The following is a 16,913-nucleotide window of genomic DNA, read 5'->3' on the forward strand; positions in this document are numbered from 1 at the left end:
AAAAAATATCAATAGAGCAATATGATTTTTTAACATTATCATTTTTAATGCTTTAATATACTTTTTTTTTTAGTTTATTCATTACATTTTATTTATTATGCATTTTCCTAGTCATGTTTTGGGCTGATTGTAACTCAGACATTGATTTTTGACTCAGTTTGTCAAAGGAATTATTACCCTTACCTCACAAAACACTTGGCTCTCCAAGTACCACCATAATGACCTACATTAAAATATTGTAGCGTAGTAGGCCTAAACATGTATCAAAAACAAGGCAGAGGTTTATATATTTAATATTTTTGTAACATTACACACAGTTTGAACAGTAACACTGTGTTTGAATATTTAATTAAGTGATTCTTTGGCATGCCACCAGATCGAAACCACAGTTTAAGAATCACTGTTCCAGAGTACATACTGTATACACAACATGTATTTTAAGCTACATTATGATAACATTTCACAATATCACCAAACTGTATCGTATTGTGACTCAACATGTATCATATCGAGAACTCCTTGCCTATTCCCAGCCCTAATTAGTCCCTGGGTTTTTAACTCAGTACTGTTACTACCCCTTATTAAAAATTTGAAATATTCCACCAGTCACATGGTCCACAGGAAGTTGCATCATTTAGATCATATGAAGGTCTTTGCCTTGGAAAGACCGAAAGTAAATTTACTCAATTATTTTTCTGTATATTCAATATATAAACTATCACTACACTAGAGGACTTATAATTTCAGCACATTCCTTTCATCTAAATCAAGGGTGTCGAAACTTTTTCCACTGAGGGCCGCACACTGAAAAATCAAAGCAAGCGGGGGCCGTTTTCATAATTGTTATTTTAAAAACACAAAATATGCAATATTTTCACCCAATAAATTTTTTTTAGGTGGAATATTTGAGATTATATAATAATTGGAGCCTTAATTTTGGATTTTGATTCGTTATTATTTTTTGAGCAACGACACTTAAAAACAAATCATAGTAAAATAATTGGGGATCCAAAAGTGTCCTACTCATTAAAGTGTCCAAAAAAAAATTATATATATTTTTTACCGTTTACTTTTAGCACAATAATCTCGAGATCAACTTCAGATCCATCCGTCAATTAATAGTTTTATTGTTGTTCATGTTTTTTGTTTGTTTTAGGCCTTTCTTTAAAAAAAAAAAACACAAAATATGCAACATTTTCCCCCAAAAATATTTCAAAGCGGAATATTTAATGTGACGTAATTGGTCAATTACTCAAAAAGACATCGATTTTGATTTATTATTTTTTTTTAAAGAAAGAAACAGCCTGCATGGCAGCTTTGTGATATAAGAGTAAGCATTGCAACAATTTATTGTTACATTTCACCTATTTGCTCTTTTATACCACTTTTTATGTTTTACATTTTTTTCAATTGTATTCTTAAAATGTGTTGTGGGGCCGTTAAAAAACCCGTGGGCCGCACTTTGGACACCCCTGGTCTAAATAATTTTTCCCCCTAAGTATTATTTTTTGTTGATATACAGTATTAGTATCAACACCTGCATGTATTTGCTAACTCTACGCACGAATCTCACTCCTTTTAATTTCAGTCTTGTTTCTCAAATAGGTCGTCTTCCACTTAGGAACCTTGTACAAAAATAAAATACACTTAGATAAGCCAATAAACATTTTAAGTGGCATTATTATATTTGACACATTTTTTTTTCTTCTAAATGACAGCGATTTGGTGGAACGGCCCATTTATCACATTATCTTGGACCAATTTTAAAGTTGCAGAAAAAATTATAGCTTTTTGATGAATATTTATTAGTTTCTGTTTCACAAAAAGATAAGAGCTTATCTGCTCAGAATAACAATGGGCACAAAATGAAAGCATTCAACATATCATTAACATTGTCAACACTTCATTTTTGTGAACTGCAGTACACAACAAAGAAAAAAAAATATTGGAAATCTTTTAGTATGGCAGGGCTAAAAAGGTAGAGTGGCCTTTGAGCACCTTTTGAGTGCTGGTTCGACTCCCGTGAGACTTGTGAAAGGCTCCTTAAAGACGTTATACCCAATTGTTTCTGATGTTCTGCTCTGTAACTGAGAATACTAATTACATTTTGAATTCTTTGGTAGTCTGTTGGGGTCTCATGCGGATGCACCTGTAAAACACGAGAAAGTACCGCATTTTCCGGACTATAAACTGCTACTTTTTCCTGCACTTTACACCCTGCGGCTTATAAAACGGCTCGGCCATAATGTTTTGTTTTCAACAAAACGTTTTCATAAAACACAGACATAGGTGTTGAAAAGGTGTTATTGCTTGTGCTATGGCGCCATCTTTTGGACGAGTTTGTTCATTGTAGGTACTGCGGGTTGAACGTAGATAGTATTTCCTTCTGTTTAGTGCCTAAAACCGTTCCGTCTACAAATCGGCCATAGCGTTCCTACTTATATGGTTTCTTCATTCAAGCAACGTTTGTAAGTTTTACGATATAACTAAAATAATTCATACTTACTAAACCGTCACGTTTGATAGTAGTGTTTTCATACATATTTGTATGTGCTATTGAAATGTAATCAAGATAGTGTTGTTAGCATTAGCTAATATGCTTGAACTTTTATGAGTGTCTGTGTTAGTTAGCATTATCTGATTACAGTGGGATTATTTTTGTATTGTTTCAATTTCGTAAATTCACCAAAACACCACCGCAGAGTTAATGAGTCTGTTTGGCTGATTGGAGAGTTAGCTTCCGCAGCTAGTGGGTTCCATGACCATGACTTCTGTTGTGTTTGATCAGCCGTTTTACTGCCGCGTTACAGGCACCATTTGGAAACAACAAAGGTATGTAAATAAGCATTTACACATTTTTTTCTCTGTAAATAATTTGTTTCGCAACCTATATATATTGTCAGGCTTGTCCCTGACAGTTCGAATATGTTTTAGTTTTTTCCTCTGCATTTGTCTTTGTTTCCTCTGTGTGTGTAGTGTTTCCTGTCAGCGCTCTTATTTTGTCTGTTTCCTGTTTTTTGACTCTGAGCGCTGTTTCCCCTCAGCTGCGGCTGATTGGCACCTGGCCACACCTGGTGTCAATCAGTCGAGTGCTGGATTATTGTCATGTATTGTCGCTTCTGTATTGTCGCTCCTGTCGTGTCGTGTCAATATCAGTTCTACTTGTCGTTCCTACTGGGCTTATCATTGCAGGGTAGCGGTAAGCTATATTTGTTAGATGTTTGTAGCTTACTGTTTTTTGTTCCCTCCTTCCAGTTTGTTTTCATATTACAAGTACGACTTCTGTTTCCTGCTCGATACCGACTAGCTTCCACGCTAGGCTCGTTATCTTCTAGCGCCCATGCTAGCTCTTTTAGTTTGTTATCCGCCTCTTGCGCGTCCTTTGTTAGTACCTTTTTGTTTGTTCTTATTCTATTTTAATTAAATCATGTTTTCTCACTCCATACCTGCCTCCTTCTCTGCATCTTGGGGTTCGTCACAAACTAACTTTGACAGAATAATCCAGCACTCGACTGGAGGACAAAACAGGTTGAAATAGGAGCGGGCTGATTGACACCAGGTGTGACCAGGTGCCGATCAGCCGTAGCTGAGGGGAAACAGCGCTCAGGGAAAAAAACAGGAAACAGACAAAATAATAGCGCTGACAGGAAACACTACACACACAGAGGAAACAAAGATAAATGCAGAGGAAAAAACTAAAACATAGTCAAACTGTCAGGGACAAGCCAGACATATATGGTGCTTATAGTCTGGTGCGGCTAATATACGGAAAAATATTTTATATTTTAAAATTTATGTGCGGCTTATAGTCCGGAAAATACGGTACATGATGCGAATATTGTAAAATAAGCGTATTTTACAGCTTGGTCAAAAATACATAAAGAAATTCACAAACACATTGAAAACAACTCTTATTTTTGGAGATGTGTTATGCAGACGTATAAATGCTCATATGAATTGAAAACTGGATCAGACAGCTTTACCAACTCTCCAATATCACACAGTCATAGGGAAAGATATTTTCAATAGTACTACTACTACTGTACACAAGTGTTTTACAGTACTGTAATCCCCCCAAGCAATGCAAATAATACCAGCAAGCAATGGACCTGAGCTGAACACTTGGTTCTGTGGAAGAAATGCAATGTCAGCTGTTTGTTTACAGATCCTGTCAAATTTCCCGAATAATAATAATAATAATAATAATAAAAAAAAAATCAATACTCAGCTTTTGTGTTGCAGGGTGTATCATAACAGTAAAACACATTCATTTTCGCAGGTCTCATTTTGAATTTCTCAAACTGTGGATTGACATTCCATTTTTCTCAAAGGCAGGTAAAACAACACCCACACAATACTTGATCTTGCAATTGGGGGGGGGGTGGGGGGGGATGATTTATCTGGATCACAGGTGTAGGGAATCTACAAGAGTGAGAAACAGGACACGTGAAATGATCTTATATAAGGACATTGGATTCAAGTATGTATAATTGAAATCAATGAGGTGTGGAAAACAGACACATACCTCATTATCACTAATATAGTATCATAATATAGTATCATACATGTTCGGTATAATTGCTTTAGAAAACACACAGTTCTTTGAAAGTTAGAAGTCATTCATTGGTGTCTTACATGTTCATCCAAACTGCAACATTGGAGGAAGTTATGAGCACGAAGCAGGTTGAGTGTACTTCGGTGTACTGTACTGTACTGTAGTGTACTGTACTGGAGTACTGCATGGAGTGTGCAAGCTGCCTGGAAGTGGAGGCCAACAAGGTTGTTGATGCACTGCAACAAGTTACCGATGGGGTTCTCTAACGGTGCAATACCAAATGTCATTATGTATGTACATTAACTTATATCATGACATTCTTAGTTTGTACTATCATAATAATTTTGTCGGATTCTACGGATTGGTAGAAAGTATACATTTGGAAGGGTACAATCATGCTTCGAAGATTGCGGCTTTGTACATTTTTTTTTAAGCATTATCTATGTATTTTTGGCCTAAATTCAATATTTAAAAATGGCTAAATTAATTACAAATATTGTACAGTAGACGAGCTCAAACAAATCGGGGCATGCTCTTCAGTATTGGCTCCGCCTAAAGCGGCATTACTATGATAGATTAAACATATCTAGAGGGTTGTCATAATATTAAAAAGGTCATAAACATTTTTTTTAATTCTGTAGATATCAAAATATTTGATTTATTAATGAAAAATCTATACTTTACCACGGTCAGGCCAGGAAAAAAAATTACAGCAACAAATGAGTGTTTACTGTAATTCTTTTTATCTATGTAAAACTTTAGTTATTCTTTATCAAAATGGGTTTTTTGTCAATACTTCTGGGTGCCTGGAACAGATGACTGTAAATTACTACTTATGCGGATTTTTTATTTTAAATTTTTTGTCTACTGTAAAACAAATCATATATAGCAGGGGTCACCAACGCGGTGCCCGCGAGCACCTGGTAGCTCATAAGGACCAGATAGGTAGCCTGTTCTAAAAATAGCTCAAAAAGCAGCACTTACCAGTGAGCTGCTTCTATTTTTTACATTTTATTTATTTACTAGCAAGCTGGTCTCGCTTTGCTAGACATTTTTAATTCTAAAAGAACAGAACTCAAATAGAATTTGAAAATCCAAGAAAATATTTTAAAGACTTGGTCTTCACTTGTTTAAATAAATACTTTTTTTTTTTTTTACTTTGCTTCCTATAAAATTCAGAAAGACAATTTTAGAGAAAAAATACAACCATAAAAATGATTTTTGGATTTTTAAACACATATACCTTTTTACCTTTTAAATTCCTTCCTCTTCTTTCCTGACAATTTAAATCAGTGTTCAAGTTTTTTTTTTATTGGAAAGAATAATAAATACATTTTAATTTTATTCTTAATTTTAGCTTCTTTTTTTTCGACAAAGAATATTTGTGAAATATTTTTTAAAATTTATCATGATTAAAATTCCCCAAAAATATTCTGGCAAATCTAGAAAATCTGTAGAATCAAATTTTTTTTCAAAGTCTTTTGAATTTCTTTTAAAATGTTTGTTCTGGAAAATCTAGAACAAATAATGATTTGTCTTTGTTAGAAATATAGCTTGGTCCAATTTGTTCTATATTATAACAAAGTTCAGATTGGATTTTAACCTATTTAAAACATGTCATCAAAATTATAAAATTAATCTTAATCAGGAAAAATTACAAATGATGTTCCATAAATTATTTTTTCAAAAAGATTCGAATTTGTTAGTTTTTTTTAATTTTTTTTTTTCGGTTGAATTTTGAAAATTAAAGAGTCGAAATTGAAGATAAACTATGTTTCAAAATTAAATTTTAATTTTTTTTCCTGTTTTCTACTTTTTTAAACCTTTCAATTAAGTGTTTTTTCATCATTAATTCTCTACAAAAAACCTTCCTGAAAAGGGAAAAAAATGTAAGACGGAATGACACAGAAATACCCTTTTATATATATATATATATATATATATATATATATATATATATATATATATATATATATATATATATTTATTTATTTATTAAAGGTAAATCTAGCAAATTGGCTATTTCTGGCAAATTATTTAAGTGTGTATCAAACTGGTAGCCCTTTGCATTAATCAGTACCCAAGAAGTAGCTCTTGGTTTCAAAAAGGTTGGTGACCCCTGATATATAGGTTGTACAGTAAAAAAAACAAAAAAACTGTGTTTTATTTACCAAATTACTGTGAATTGAAAAACGGTACCACTGTTATTTTGTACAGTAAAATTCTGGCGACTGAGTTTCTGTTTTTTCCCCCTGCAAGATCTACTGTGCATTACTGTAAATGAAAAAAAAAAAAAAAATAGTACCACTGTTATTTTTGGGCAAAAATTCTGGCGACTGAGCTGCCTTTTTTTTTTAGCGTGAAAATCTATGGCCGTTTTAACAGTGCATTATTGTAAATGGAAAAACTGTTATATTTACGGTAAAATTCTGGCAACTGAGCTATTAGTTGTTTTTATTGTGATAGGAACTTTAACTTTTTTTTTTTACAGTGTATGATTCAGTTTTCGCCAGAACTTTTAGAACGGATCACTAACGAAAAACCGAGGTACCACCATCGTTCAAAGAAAAAATATTGCGTATGGTAAGTGTCTGCATGTCTGCATTTGGAGCTGAAATGTGTAAACAAACAACATATTTTTTTCTGAAAAAGTTTCACAAACATCCCCACACATACAGACTTGGCAAAAGATGCACATTATTATGCATGCCAGGCCACTAGAGGGCAATGTGTCCTTAAGCGTATAAAAGAATATGTACAAATATTGACACACCCGCGAACCAAAAGCACATTGAATGAATACGACATAACAGTTCATATTTTCTGTAGGTTTACTGTAACTAAGAGGGACAGAACATCAACAAAATAATCCTGGAAATACTTTTTTTTTTGTATTTTAGTGAGTGAAATTAGTATTTGATTCCATAACAACCAACAACAAAACCTATTGTCCCTTCAGCAAGAAATTTGTCAAAAAATGTGCCGCTTTTGGCACAATAATTGGAAAATAGAAGACATTTTACTAGATCTCAATCGCATGCGGAACTCCACGCAAGATCTCAATTGGTGAGTAAAAACGATTCTTAGAAAGGTGAAAAACTAGCCAAGAACCATTTGGGGGGAGTTACTGAATGATCTTATTAAAGTTACCGGGACAAACAGGGCCAAGAACCGTTGAACCTTGATAATTCATGTCAGCTTAAGGGTTAACTACGAAATGTAGTGATTGTTATCATTAAACGGAAAATAAGCTATAAAAAGTGAACTTCACATGGTTCAGAAGCCACTGTTGCGTTAGCTATGGTTGTCATGATGAGCGATTCTAAAATAACAAAAGTAAGCATGGCTAATGTAAATTCCAAAAGTAGTTTAATAATTCACGAAATGCGGTAAATTGCAGTGAAGAACGTTTGCTGCGAGTGTTATAGTGTAATAGCCCCAGCCGCGTTGGCTAGCATGTATGATTTTCAAATGCTAACATTTTTAAAATATTGCTAATTTAAATTCATTATTGTCTAATCATTGATGAAATGTATTAAAATGTAGCAAAGTTTGTTTGCTGCTAATATGATAAGCAATTTTTAATAAAAACTCTACATTTTAAACATGGCTATTGTAAATTCTAATATGAAATGTAATACATTGTAAAAACTCTATTTGCTACCAGCCGCGTTCGCTAGATTGTATGACTATCAATTTTAAATTAAAATACAAAATTACAATGTAAATCTTCATAGTAGATTAGCTTTCTAATCATTACTGAAATTGTGTGAATTGTAGTGAAGTTTGATGCTAGTCTGTCATTGTAGTTTACTAGCTCCAGTCAGGTCAGCTAATTGTATGTAGGGTTGTACGGTATACCGGTATCGGTATAGTACCACGATACTAATGAATCATATACGGTACTACACCGCCTCTAAAAAGTACCGTTCTTGAATGTAAACAAATGCCATGGGTGGATCTACACCTAACATCCACTGTAATTATACCAAGTACAGGAGAGTACGACTATGATTACATTGATATTTTTTAGCATCGCAAAAATGGATGGATTATGTTTATAAACTCAGGAACTATGTACCAGGACACATGAGAACTTTGAATATGACCAATGTATGATCCTGTAACTACTTGGTATCGAATTGATGCACACATTTGTGGTATCATCCAAAAATAATGTAAAGTATCAAACAACAGAAGAATAAGTGATTATTACATTTTAATAGAAGTGTAGATAGAACATTTTAAAAGAGAAGGTAAGCAGATGTTAACAGTAAATGAACAAGTAGATTAATAATTCATTTTCTACCACTTGTCCTTAATAATTTTGACAATATAATAGAATGGAAAACGACACAATATGTTACTGCATATGTCAGCAGACTAAATTAGGAGCCTTTGTTTGCATGCTTACTCATAAAAGACATGTTTTCGTGTGTTTAGTATTTTATTTAAAGATAAACTTGGAATAAGAAACATATGTTTAATGTACCGTAAGATGTTTTGGTAAAATAAAGCCAATAATGAAATTTTTTGTGGTCCCCTTTATTTAGAAAAGTACCAAAAAGTATCGAAATACATTGTGGTACCGGTACCAAAATATTGGTATGGGGACAACACGACTTGTATAACGAGCAATTTTAAAATAATGAAAAAAAGAAACATTTTTTTTAAGCTACAAAATATTTTAAAACAAAAAACAATATTTAAAAATAGCAATATTTACCTGGAACAGCAAAGGATTAAATATCTGATTAAACACAAGTGTTATAACAATAAAAATCAATACAGTATCGTTACTTCCATTTATGTGCTTTCTGTTCAGCTTTCTTCTCATAAGACTTGGTTGCAAATGTGGTAGAGAGCCAACTATGCACACTTAGTTCTTAACCTTAAAAAACTAATTACCCGACGTAAACGCGCAAAACAGAGGACAGAGGACTAAGACAAAACGTTAGGGGGAAATCAGCCTTAGTTCACTCAATCAAATACACGCTAATACTGCATATACATCTTTAGTTTCATATATTTAATTAATTTTTTTGATGATATTCTGTCTCTCTTTGTTAAAACATGCTGTTCATGTCTGGTCAGGGGGTAAACCAACGAAATTTACTTACGTGGGTTTATAATTTGACTTAGACTATGTCTACACTAAGCCGGATAACTCCTTAAAGGGGAACATTATCACCAGACCTATGTAAGCGTCAATATATACCTTGATGTTGCAGAAAAAAGACCATATATTTTTTTTTTACCGATTTCCAAACTCTAAATGGGCGAATTTTGGCGAATTAAACGCCTTTCTGTTTATGCCTCTCTGAGCGACGACGTCAGAACGTGACTTCACATCGGTACTCAACGCCATTTTCCCCTACACATCAGACGTATCGAGTCAAATCAGCTCTGTTATTTTCCGTTTTTTCGACTGTTTTCCCATACCTTGGTGACATCATGCCTCGTCGGTGTGTTGTCGGAGGGTGTAACAACACAATCAGGGACGTCAGTTGATTTATGTAGAATGTGCATCGATTAGCACGGCATGCTAATCGATGCTAACACGCTATTTAGGCTAGCTGTGTGTACATATTGCAGCATTATGCCTCATTTGTAGCTATATTTACGTCTAGCCTTTCCCTCCATCCACGTTTAATGCCAAACAAACACTTAGCAATCGACGGATTAAAATTGCTCCGGTGTCAAGAGATGCAAAAGTCCCCCATTTGGTTTTTATCGGCGATGCTACGACAGAGATGGCAAAAATGTCTGGGTATCCTGCGACACTCAAAGCAGATGCATTCCCAACGATAAAGTCAACGAAATCACAAAGGTGAGTGTTGTTGTTGTTGTTGACTTATGTGCTAATCAAACATATTTGGTCGCGGCATGACTGTCAGCTAATCGATGTTAACATGCTATTTAGGCTACCTGTATGTACATTTGAAACTATATTTACATCCAGCGTTTCCTTCCACCGACATTTAATGCGAAACACACACTTACCAATCTACGGATTTAAGTTGATCCCGTGTCAATGCGAAAGTCCTGATTGGTTGGTCTGCACATTTTACCGCCGATGCTAACGTAAAGATGGCCGAATAGCGTCAATAGCTATTCGCTCAATAGCTTCAGTTTCTTCTTCAATTTCGTTTTCGCTCACTGCCTCCATACTCCAACCATCTGTTTCAATACATGCGTAATCTGTTGAATCGCTTAAGCCGCTGAAATCCAAGTCTGAATCCGAGCTAATGTCGCTATATCTTGCTGTGCTATTTGCCATTGTTTGTATTGGAATCGCTATGTGACGTCACAGGGAAATGGACAGAGGCTTAAGCAAATAGCGAAAATCAAGCACTTTAAAGCTTTTTTTAGGGATATTCCGGGACAGGTAAAATTTTGAAAAGAATTTCCAAAAATAAAATAAGCCACTGGGAACTGATTTTTATTGGTTTTAACCCTTCTGAAATTGTGAGAATGTTCCCCTTTAAACAAGTAATTATTTAGCCTAAGCCCTGTTTCAGCACACTAAACCATCGTTGAAGGCCCCCCAACTTGGATAATTTTTTACACGGGTAAGTGCGCTGTGTATTTCTCGAATCTCCGGCTCTTAGCTTTGAATGGACTCATTGATCGTTTACAAACTGAGTTCGGGGAGGAAGTGACGTCAGAAAGAATGCGCCACAGCCAGCTTCATAACAACCCGAACTAACCACTGGAAAGATGGAGGCGAGTCATCCAGACATGCCCGTGTTTCGCATTCTTCTTGTGGAAATCACACATGGATACCTTAGGAGAAGAAAACGCAAGATTGCAGCTATTTTGGATACAACACATCTTAGATGGCAAGAGAACTTTCGAATGATTCTACTTACCGAAAAACTTTGTCCATTTGTCGGAGGAGAGACAACGAGAATGCGGGCTACCTTGGATGTGATTAAAAAAAGGTAGCGTGTGCCTTGTATTACCTGGCTGACGAGGGAAGACTACGGAAAACCTCGAATGCATTTGGACTGGCAAAGCAGACCGTATCAGTTATGTCGTGGACTCAATGCCTAGGTCCAGAGTATATAAAGTCACCAAAAAAACGACTGGACAATGAAGGTGAAGGCAAAAGAGTGAGGAGTTTCCTGACAAGATATCTATATCCCTAGATTGATTGAGTAAAATGTTCTTTATCACATTGTTTATTTTCACGTGTCTAATAAAGATTTGATTAATTTATAATGTCTCAGGTGTGATTCACTATAATAGGGCCCCTCAACACACTGGATTCCAGTGTGTTGTGGACGGAGGGGGGGAAGAGGGTCTCAAACGACCATTGTGTGTGTGTGTGTGGACAAGGATACGGTTAGGTGGGATTTACCCTGGATAACCATAGCCGGCTAAGTGTAGAAGAGGCCTTAGACCAGGGGTGTCAAACGTACGGCACGTGGTCCAGATTAGGCTCCCGAACAGGTTTTATCCGGCCCGCGGGATGAGTGTAAAAATGAGCCCACATTTTTCAATGAGAGAAACTGCTGTTTTAAATGTGTCCACTAGTGTAGATGATGCTTAATGTTAAAAAAGTAAATAAACCACATATTCGTACACCAGTTGAGAAAAATTAGAACACTACATAAATAACATCCTGTAATTTGATTTTGATATTATTTTTTTATCTTAATAGATTGAAAATTAACACTAATGAATTGACTGATGAACATTATCACCTAATTTATTCTGAAAGTATAAATAACGACAAATAAAGGTAGACTACTATTAACCGCAACATGTAAGTGCAAAAAACCCCTAAGGACATTATGATTTGTACATTTTCAGAATGTGCTTGTTTTATGTTCAAACAAACAAAACATTCTGAAGTTGTCTTTATTTCTAAGTCATCGTGCCGTGATTTTACGGCCCACTTGGGAGTAGATTTTTCTCCATGTGGCCCCCGATCTAAAATGAGTTTGACTAAAATCTAAAATGCCTTAGACTATGTAACTAAAGCATTGCCGATGGTGCAGGACAGAAACTTTGCCAGAGAAGTTCATTATCTTGATCAGCATCTTTGTTGTTTGAGTTGTAAAGGACCCTTAAAGGGGAACATTATCACAATTTCAAAAGGGCTAAAAACAATAAAAATCAGTTCCCAGGGGCTTGTTGTATTTTTAAAAGTTTTTTTCAAAATGTTACCGGGCCCGGAATATCCCTAAAAAAAGCTTTAAAGTGCCTTTTTTTCGCTCTCTGCCAAGACACTGTTCATTTTCCTGTGACGTCATACAGTGCTGCCAATACAAACAAACAATGGCAAATACCACAGCAAGATATAGCGACATTATCTTGGATTCGGACTCGGATTTCATCAGTTTACGTGATTCAACAGATTACGCATATATTGAAACAGATGGTTGGAGTATGAAAGTATTGAAGAAGAAACTGAAGCTATTGACGCTATTCACAGCCATAGCATGGCCGAATAGTTGCGTTAGCATCGCCGGTAAAATGTGCGGACCAAACGATCAGGACTTTCGCATCTTGTGACACTGGCAACTTAAATACCTCGATTGGTAAGTGTTTTTTTCGCATTAAATGTGGGTGGAAGGAAAAGTAATATAGTTGCAAATGCATCTGCAGGTTATCCATACATCTCTGTGTCATGTCTGCTTTAGCTCCGCCGGTAAATAGCATGTTAGCATCGATTAGCGTAGCATGTTAGCATCAATTAGCTGGCTGTCACGCCGCAACCAAATATGTCTGATTGGCACATAAGTCAACAACATCAACAAATCTCACCTTTGTGATTTCGTTTACTTTATCGTTGCAAATGCATCTGCAGGTTATCCATACATCTCTGTGCCATGTCTGTCATCGCCGGTAAAATGTGGCGACACTCCGGCACCTTCAATGGGGGTCTGGCGGCAGATTTCTTGCCACTTTCGCATCTTCGGGCCAGTGGTGCAACTAGAATCCCTCCCTGTTAGTGTTGTTACACCCTCCGACAACACACCGACGAGGCATGATGTCTCCAAGGCATGATGTCTCCAAGGTTCCAAAAAATAGTCGAAAAAACGGAAAATAACAGAGCTGAGACCCGGTGTTTGAAATGTGTTGAAAATGGCAGCTGTATTACCTCGGTGACGTCACGTTCTGACGTCTTCGCCATAGAGCGATAAACAGAAAGACGTTTAATTTGCCAAAATTCACCCATTAAGAGTTCGGAAATCGGTTAAAAAAATATATGGTCTTTTTTCTGCACCATCAAGGTATATATTGACACTTACATAGGTCTGGTGATAATGTTCCCCTTTAATCCACTTTAACACACATCCCCATTTTCAGCACTGACAAAAACGACAACATAGGCTTTTTCAAAAACGAATAGCCGAATAAAGTGGAAAGAAGACGATACAGTGGTACCTTGGGTTTTCGTATACCCTACTTTTCCTATAATTCGGTCTTGGATGAAAACACCGCACCTAAGAAGCCGTGTCTTTTCTGATCATATTTGTGGGTGTCTGGATGATTTCTTAGGGCAACAACTACTTCGGTTATTGTCTGACCTTTTGAAAGAGATTGCTAAATAAACAAAAACAAATGTAGTTCTTTTTGACCTAAAATGTGACCCATCTGTGCGACTCATGTTGCTTGGAAATAGACCCTAGTTTTTATTTGCCATGACAATAATGTGCACAATCGTTAAAGACCCGGTGCAGAAAAAAAAAATTGAATTATTTTGTTGTTGTCCGTATCTACTGGAGCTCCATGTGAAAAATTGAATGCTACATCCAGAAACAATTTGATCCTACTTTGACTTTCTCTTTGTGTTTTATTTGGCAGATTCATACACCTTAATAACGCACTGGATAGCGATAAAATATTATATTTCATTTCTAATAACGCAGCTCTGGGAGTATTCTAAAGACAAATGATTGTTGGCATCCTCCTAAGTGGGGCACCTTTGTGTTCAATTCCATAAGACATAGAAGTACAACAAACCCTAAACCTCACCCAGACCTCACAGACAAGATATATAGCAGAAACAAAGAAGTGCATACATATTAAAAAGAGCAACACATTTTTTTTTGAAAGAGCACTGTTTGCTTGTTCTGTCCTTCATATCTGTATTTTTTTTTTTCTTGCTTCTATAGCGTTTTACTCATGACCCGACACATAATATCTTTAAGCAGTGTTTGACAGCACATAAGGTTTTTTTTGTTATAATGCAAACAGTCTGGGGGCTGTAAGGTCGGTGATCAGGTAGCGATAAGGATGTCGGTGAGTAGGAGAGCACAAGGAAGGGAAGGTCGAAAGGCCGAGTGGAAGGAAAGAGGCGGAGGAGACAAGGAGAAGTATTAACACTTGAAGAGAAGGCAGGCAAAGCAGGCCAGGAACAGCCACAGTGATTGAGAGACGCAGGCAGAGCCGTTGATATCTCGGCCTGTTCCGGGTCCTGTACACAGAAAAAAGGAGAGAATCAGATGAGAGTCCCATATTTACCTTTATGGGTTGAATTGGATAAATGGCAGCTAGAAGCGCTCCTCTCATGCTGACAACATTAGCACTCATTTCATATTCCTGGACCTGAAAATGATGTCTACAGGTAAAATAGACACAGTAGTGATTTTAGACTTGTTTTCTAACGAGTTTTAGCACTTTTAGTAACAACATACAACAATTCTTCAAAAAAAAAAAAGAGGAGAAATATAATCTAGGAGAAAAATGTTATTTAAAACATTTGTACACTTAAGTGTTGTACGTGTTTATAGTCTTTATCGGAATACATATTTTTAATTATATTGATTTTACAGACAATGTGACATTGACAAAACCACTTAAAGGCCTACTGAAACCCACTACTACAGACCACGCAGTCTGATAGTTTATATATCAATGATGAAATCTTAACATTGCAACACATGCCAATACGGCCGGTTTAGTTTACTAAATTGCAATTTTAAATTTCCAGCGGAGTTTCATGTTGAAAACGTCGCAGAATGATGACGTGTATTTGTGACGTTATTGGTTGGAGGGGACGTATTAGCTCAGCACCACTTACGGCTAAAAGTCGTCTCTTTTCATCACATAACTACACAGTAATTTGGACATCTGTGTTGCTGAATCTTTTGCAATTTGTTCAATTAAAAATGGAGACTATAATGAACAATACTGTTAGTGGAAAGCGGTGTATTGCAGCTGTCTTTAGCACCGAGACACAGCCGGTGTTTCTTTGTTTGTTGTAAGGCTTTAACACAGAGCGGTCAACCGAACATGTTTCTCTACGTCAACCAGCATGTTTTTGGATGGGGAAATTGTGATATATATCTGACCGGAGACATTAGTGGATTATGCATCCTCCTGCAGTAGCTGTTAATAAGGCAGCTGTGAGCTTGGCTCCTCGGCTTTTCTCTGAGACACTGGCGTGCTCACCGCAGTCATCCGACTTTCAGGTATGTCTTTACAATCTCACTAAAACATTATTAAAACAATAAGCAGATAAGGGAGCTTCCAGAATTATCCTAGTAAATGTGTCTAATTACATCTGAAACGCTCACACTGCCAACCGCCCAGAGCCGTCGCTTTTTATTTTTATAATTTTTTTTATTTTCTAGTCCTTCACTATCAATATCCTCATCCACAAATCTGTCATCCTCGCTCAAATTAATGGGGAAATTGTTGCTTTCTCGGTCCGAATTGCTCTTACTGCTGGTGGCTCACATTATAAACAATGTGAGAATGTGAGGAGCCCTCACACCGGTGACGTCACGCGCACATACTTCCGGTAAAGGCAAGGCTTTTTTATTAGCTACCAAAAGTTGCAAACTTTATCGTCAATGTTCTCTACTAAATCCTTTCAGCAAAAATATGGCAATATCGCAAAATGATCAAGTATGACACATAGAATGGACCTGCTATCCCCATTTAAATAAGATAATCTCATTTCAGTAGGCCTTTAAGTGAAAAACCCTAGGTCTTGTCTTGGAGGTTGGGACTTCATCTATTCCCTCCAAAAACTAACATATCTGGAGCATATTTTTATCCAGAGTATTGTAGACTCCTGTTTGCACACTCACTGTAGGAGTTTAAAATTGCAACAATTCTTTCTTGTATGAGTTATTGTTTTTTTTTTTAATATAAAAGTATTTAAGTGATTGTAGCTTTTAATTTGCACCGTTTTGGTCACACAACACTGAATTTATATTTCTATGAAAAACAACACAATACTGTACTGTTTGTACCTGTTTATGTTATGACATCATAGACATCACTATTTTTGTACACTGTACCTAGAGACATCTTTTGGAAAACTACATTAAAGTAAATAGTTATGATTATTTTAAAATCCATAAAATACTAAATTATTTTCTTCACATTGTGC

At 35.9% G+C, this 16,913-nt stretch overlaps 1 protein-coding gene across 3 annotated transcripts in view; it reads right to left on the reverse strand.

Moving 5' to 3' along the window:
• Positions 1–3,894: 3,894 nt before the first annotated feature.
• lsamp (limbic system associated membrane protein) overlaps positions 3,895–16,913 on the reverse strand; it is a 946,135-nt gene continuing 933,116 nt past the window's right edge. For all 3 annotated transcript variants that reach the window (XM_061918977.1, XM_061918976.1, XM_061918975.1), the window contains one exon: positions 3,895–14,987. In XM_061918977.1, coding sequence (XP_061774961.1) covers positions 14,890–14,987 — 98 coding nt within the window. In that variant the 3' untranslated portion in view covers positions 3,895–14,889. The remainder of the gene's footprint in view (positions 14,988–16,913) is intronic.

The sequence above is a fragment of the Nerophis ophidion genome, linkage group LG13 (assembly GCF_033978795.1).
Source record: "Nerophis ophidion isolate RoL-2023_Sa linkage group LG13, RoL_Noph_v1.0, whole genome shotgun sequence".
Lineage (NCBI taxonomy): Eukaryota > Metazoa > Chordata > Actinopteri > Syngnathiformes > Syngnathidae > Nerophis > Nerophis ophidion.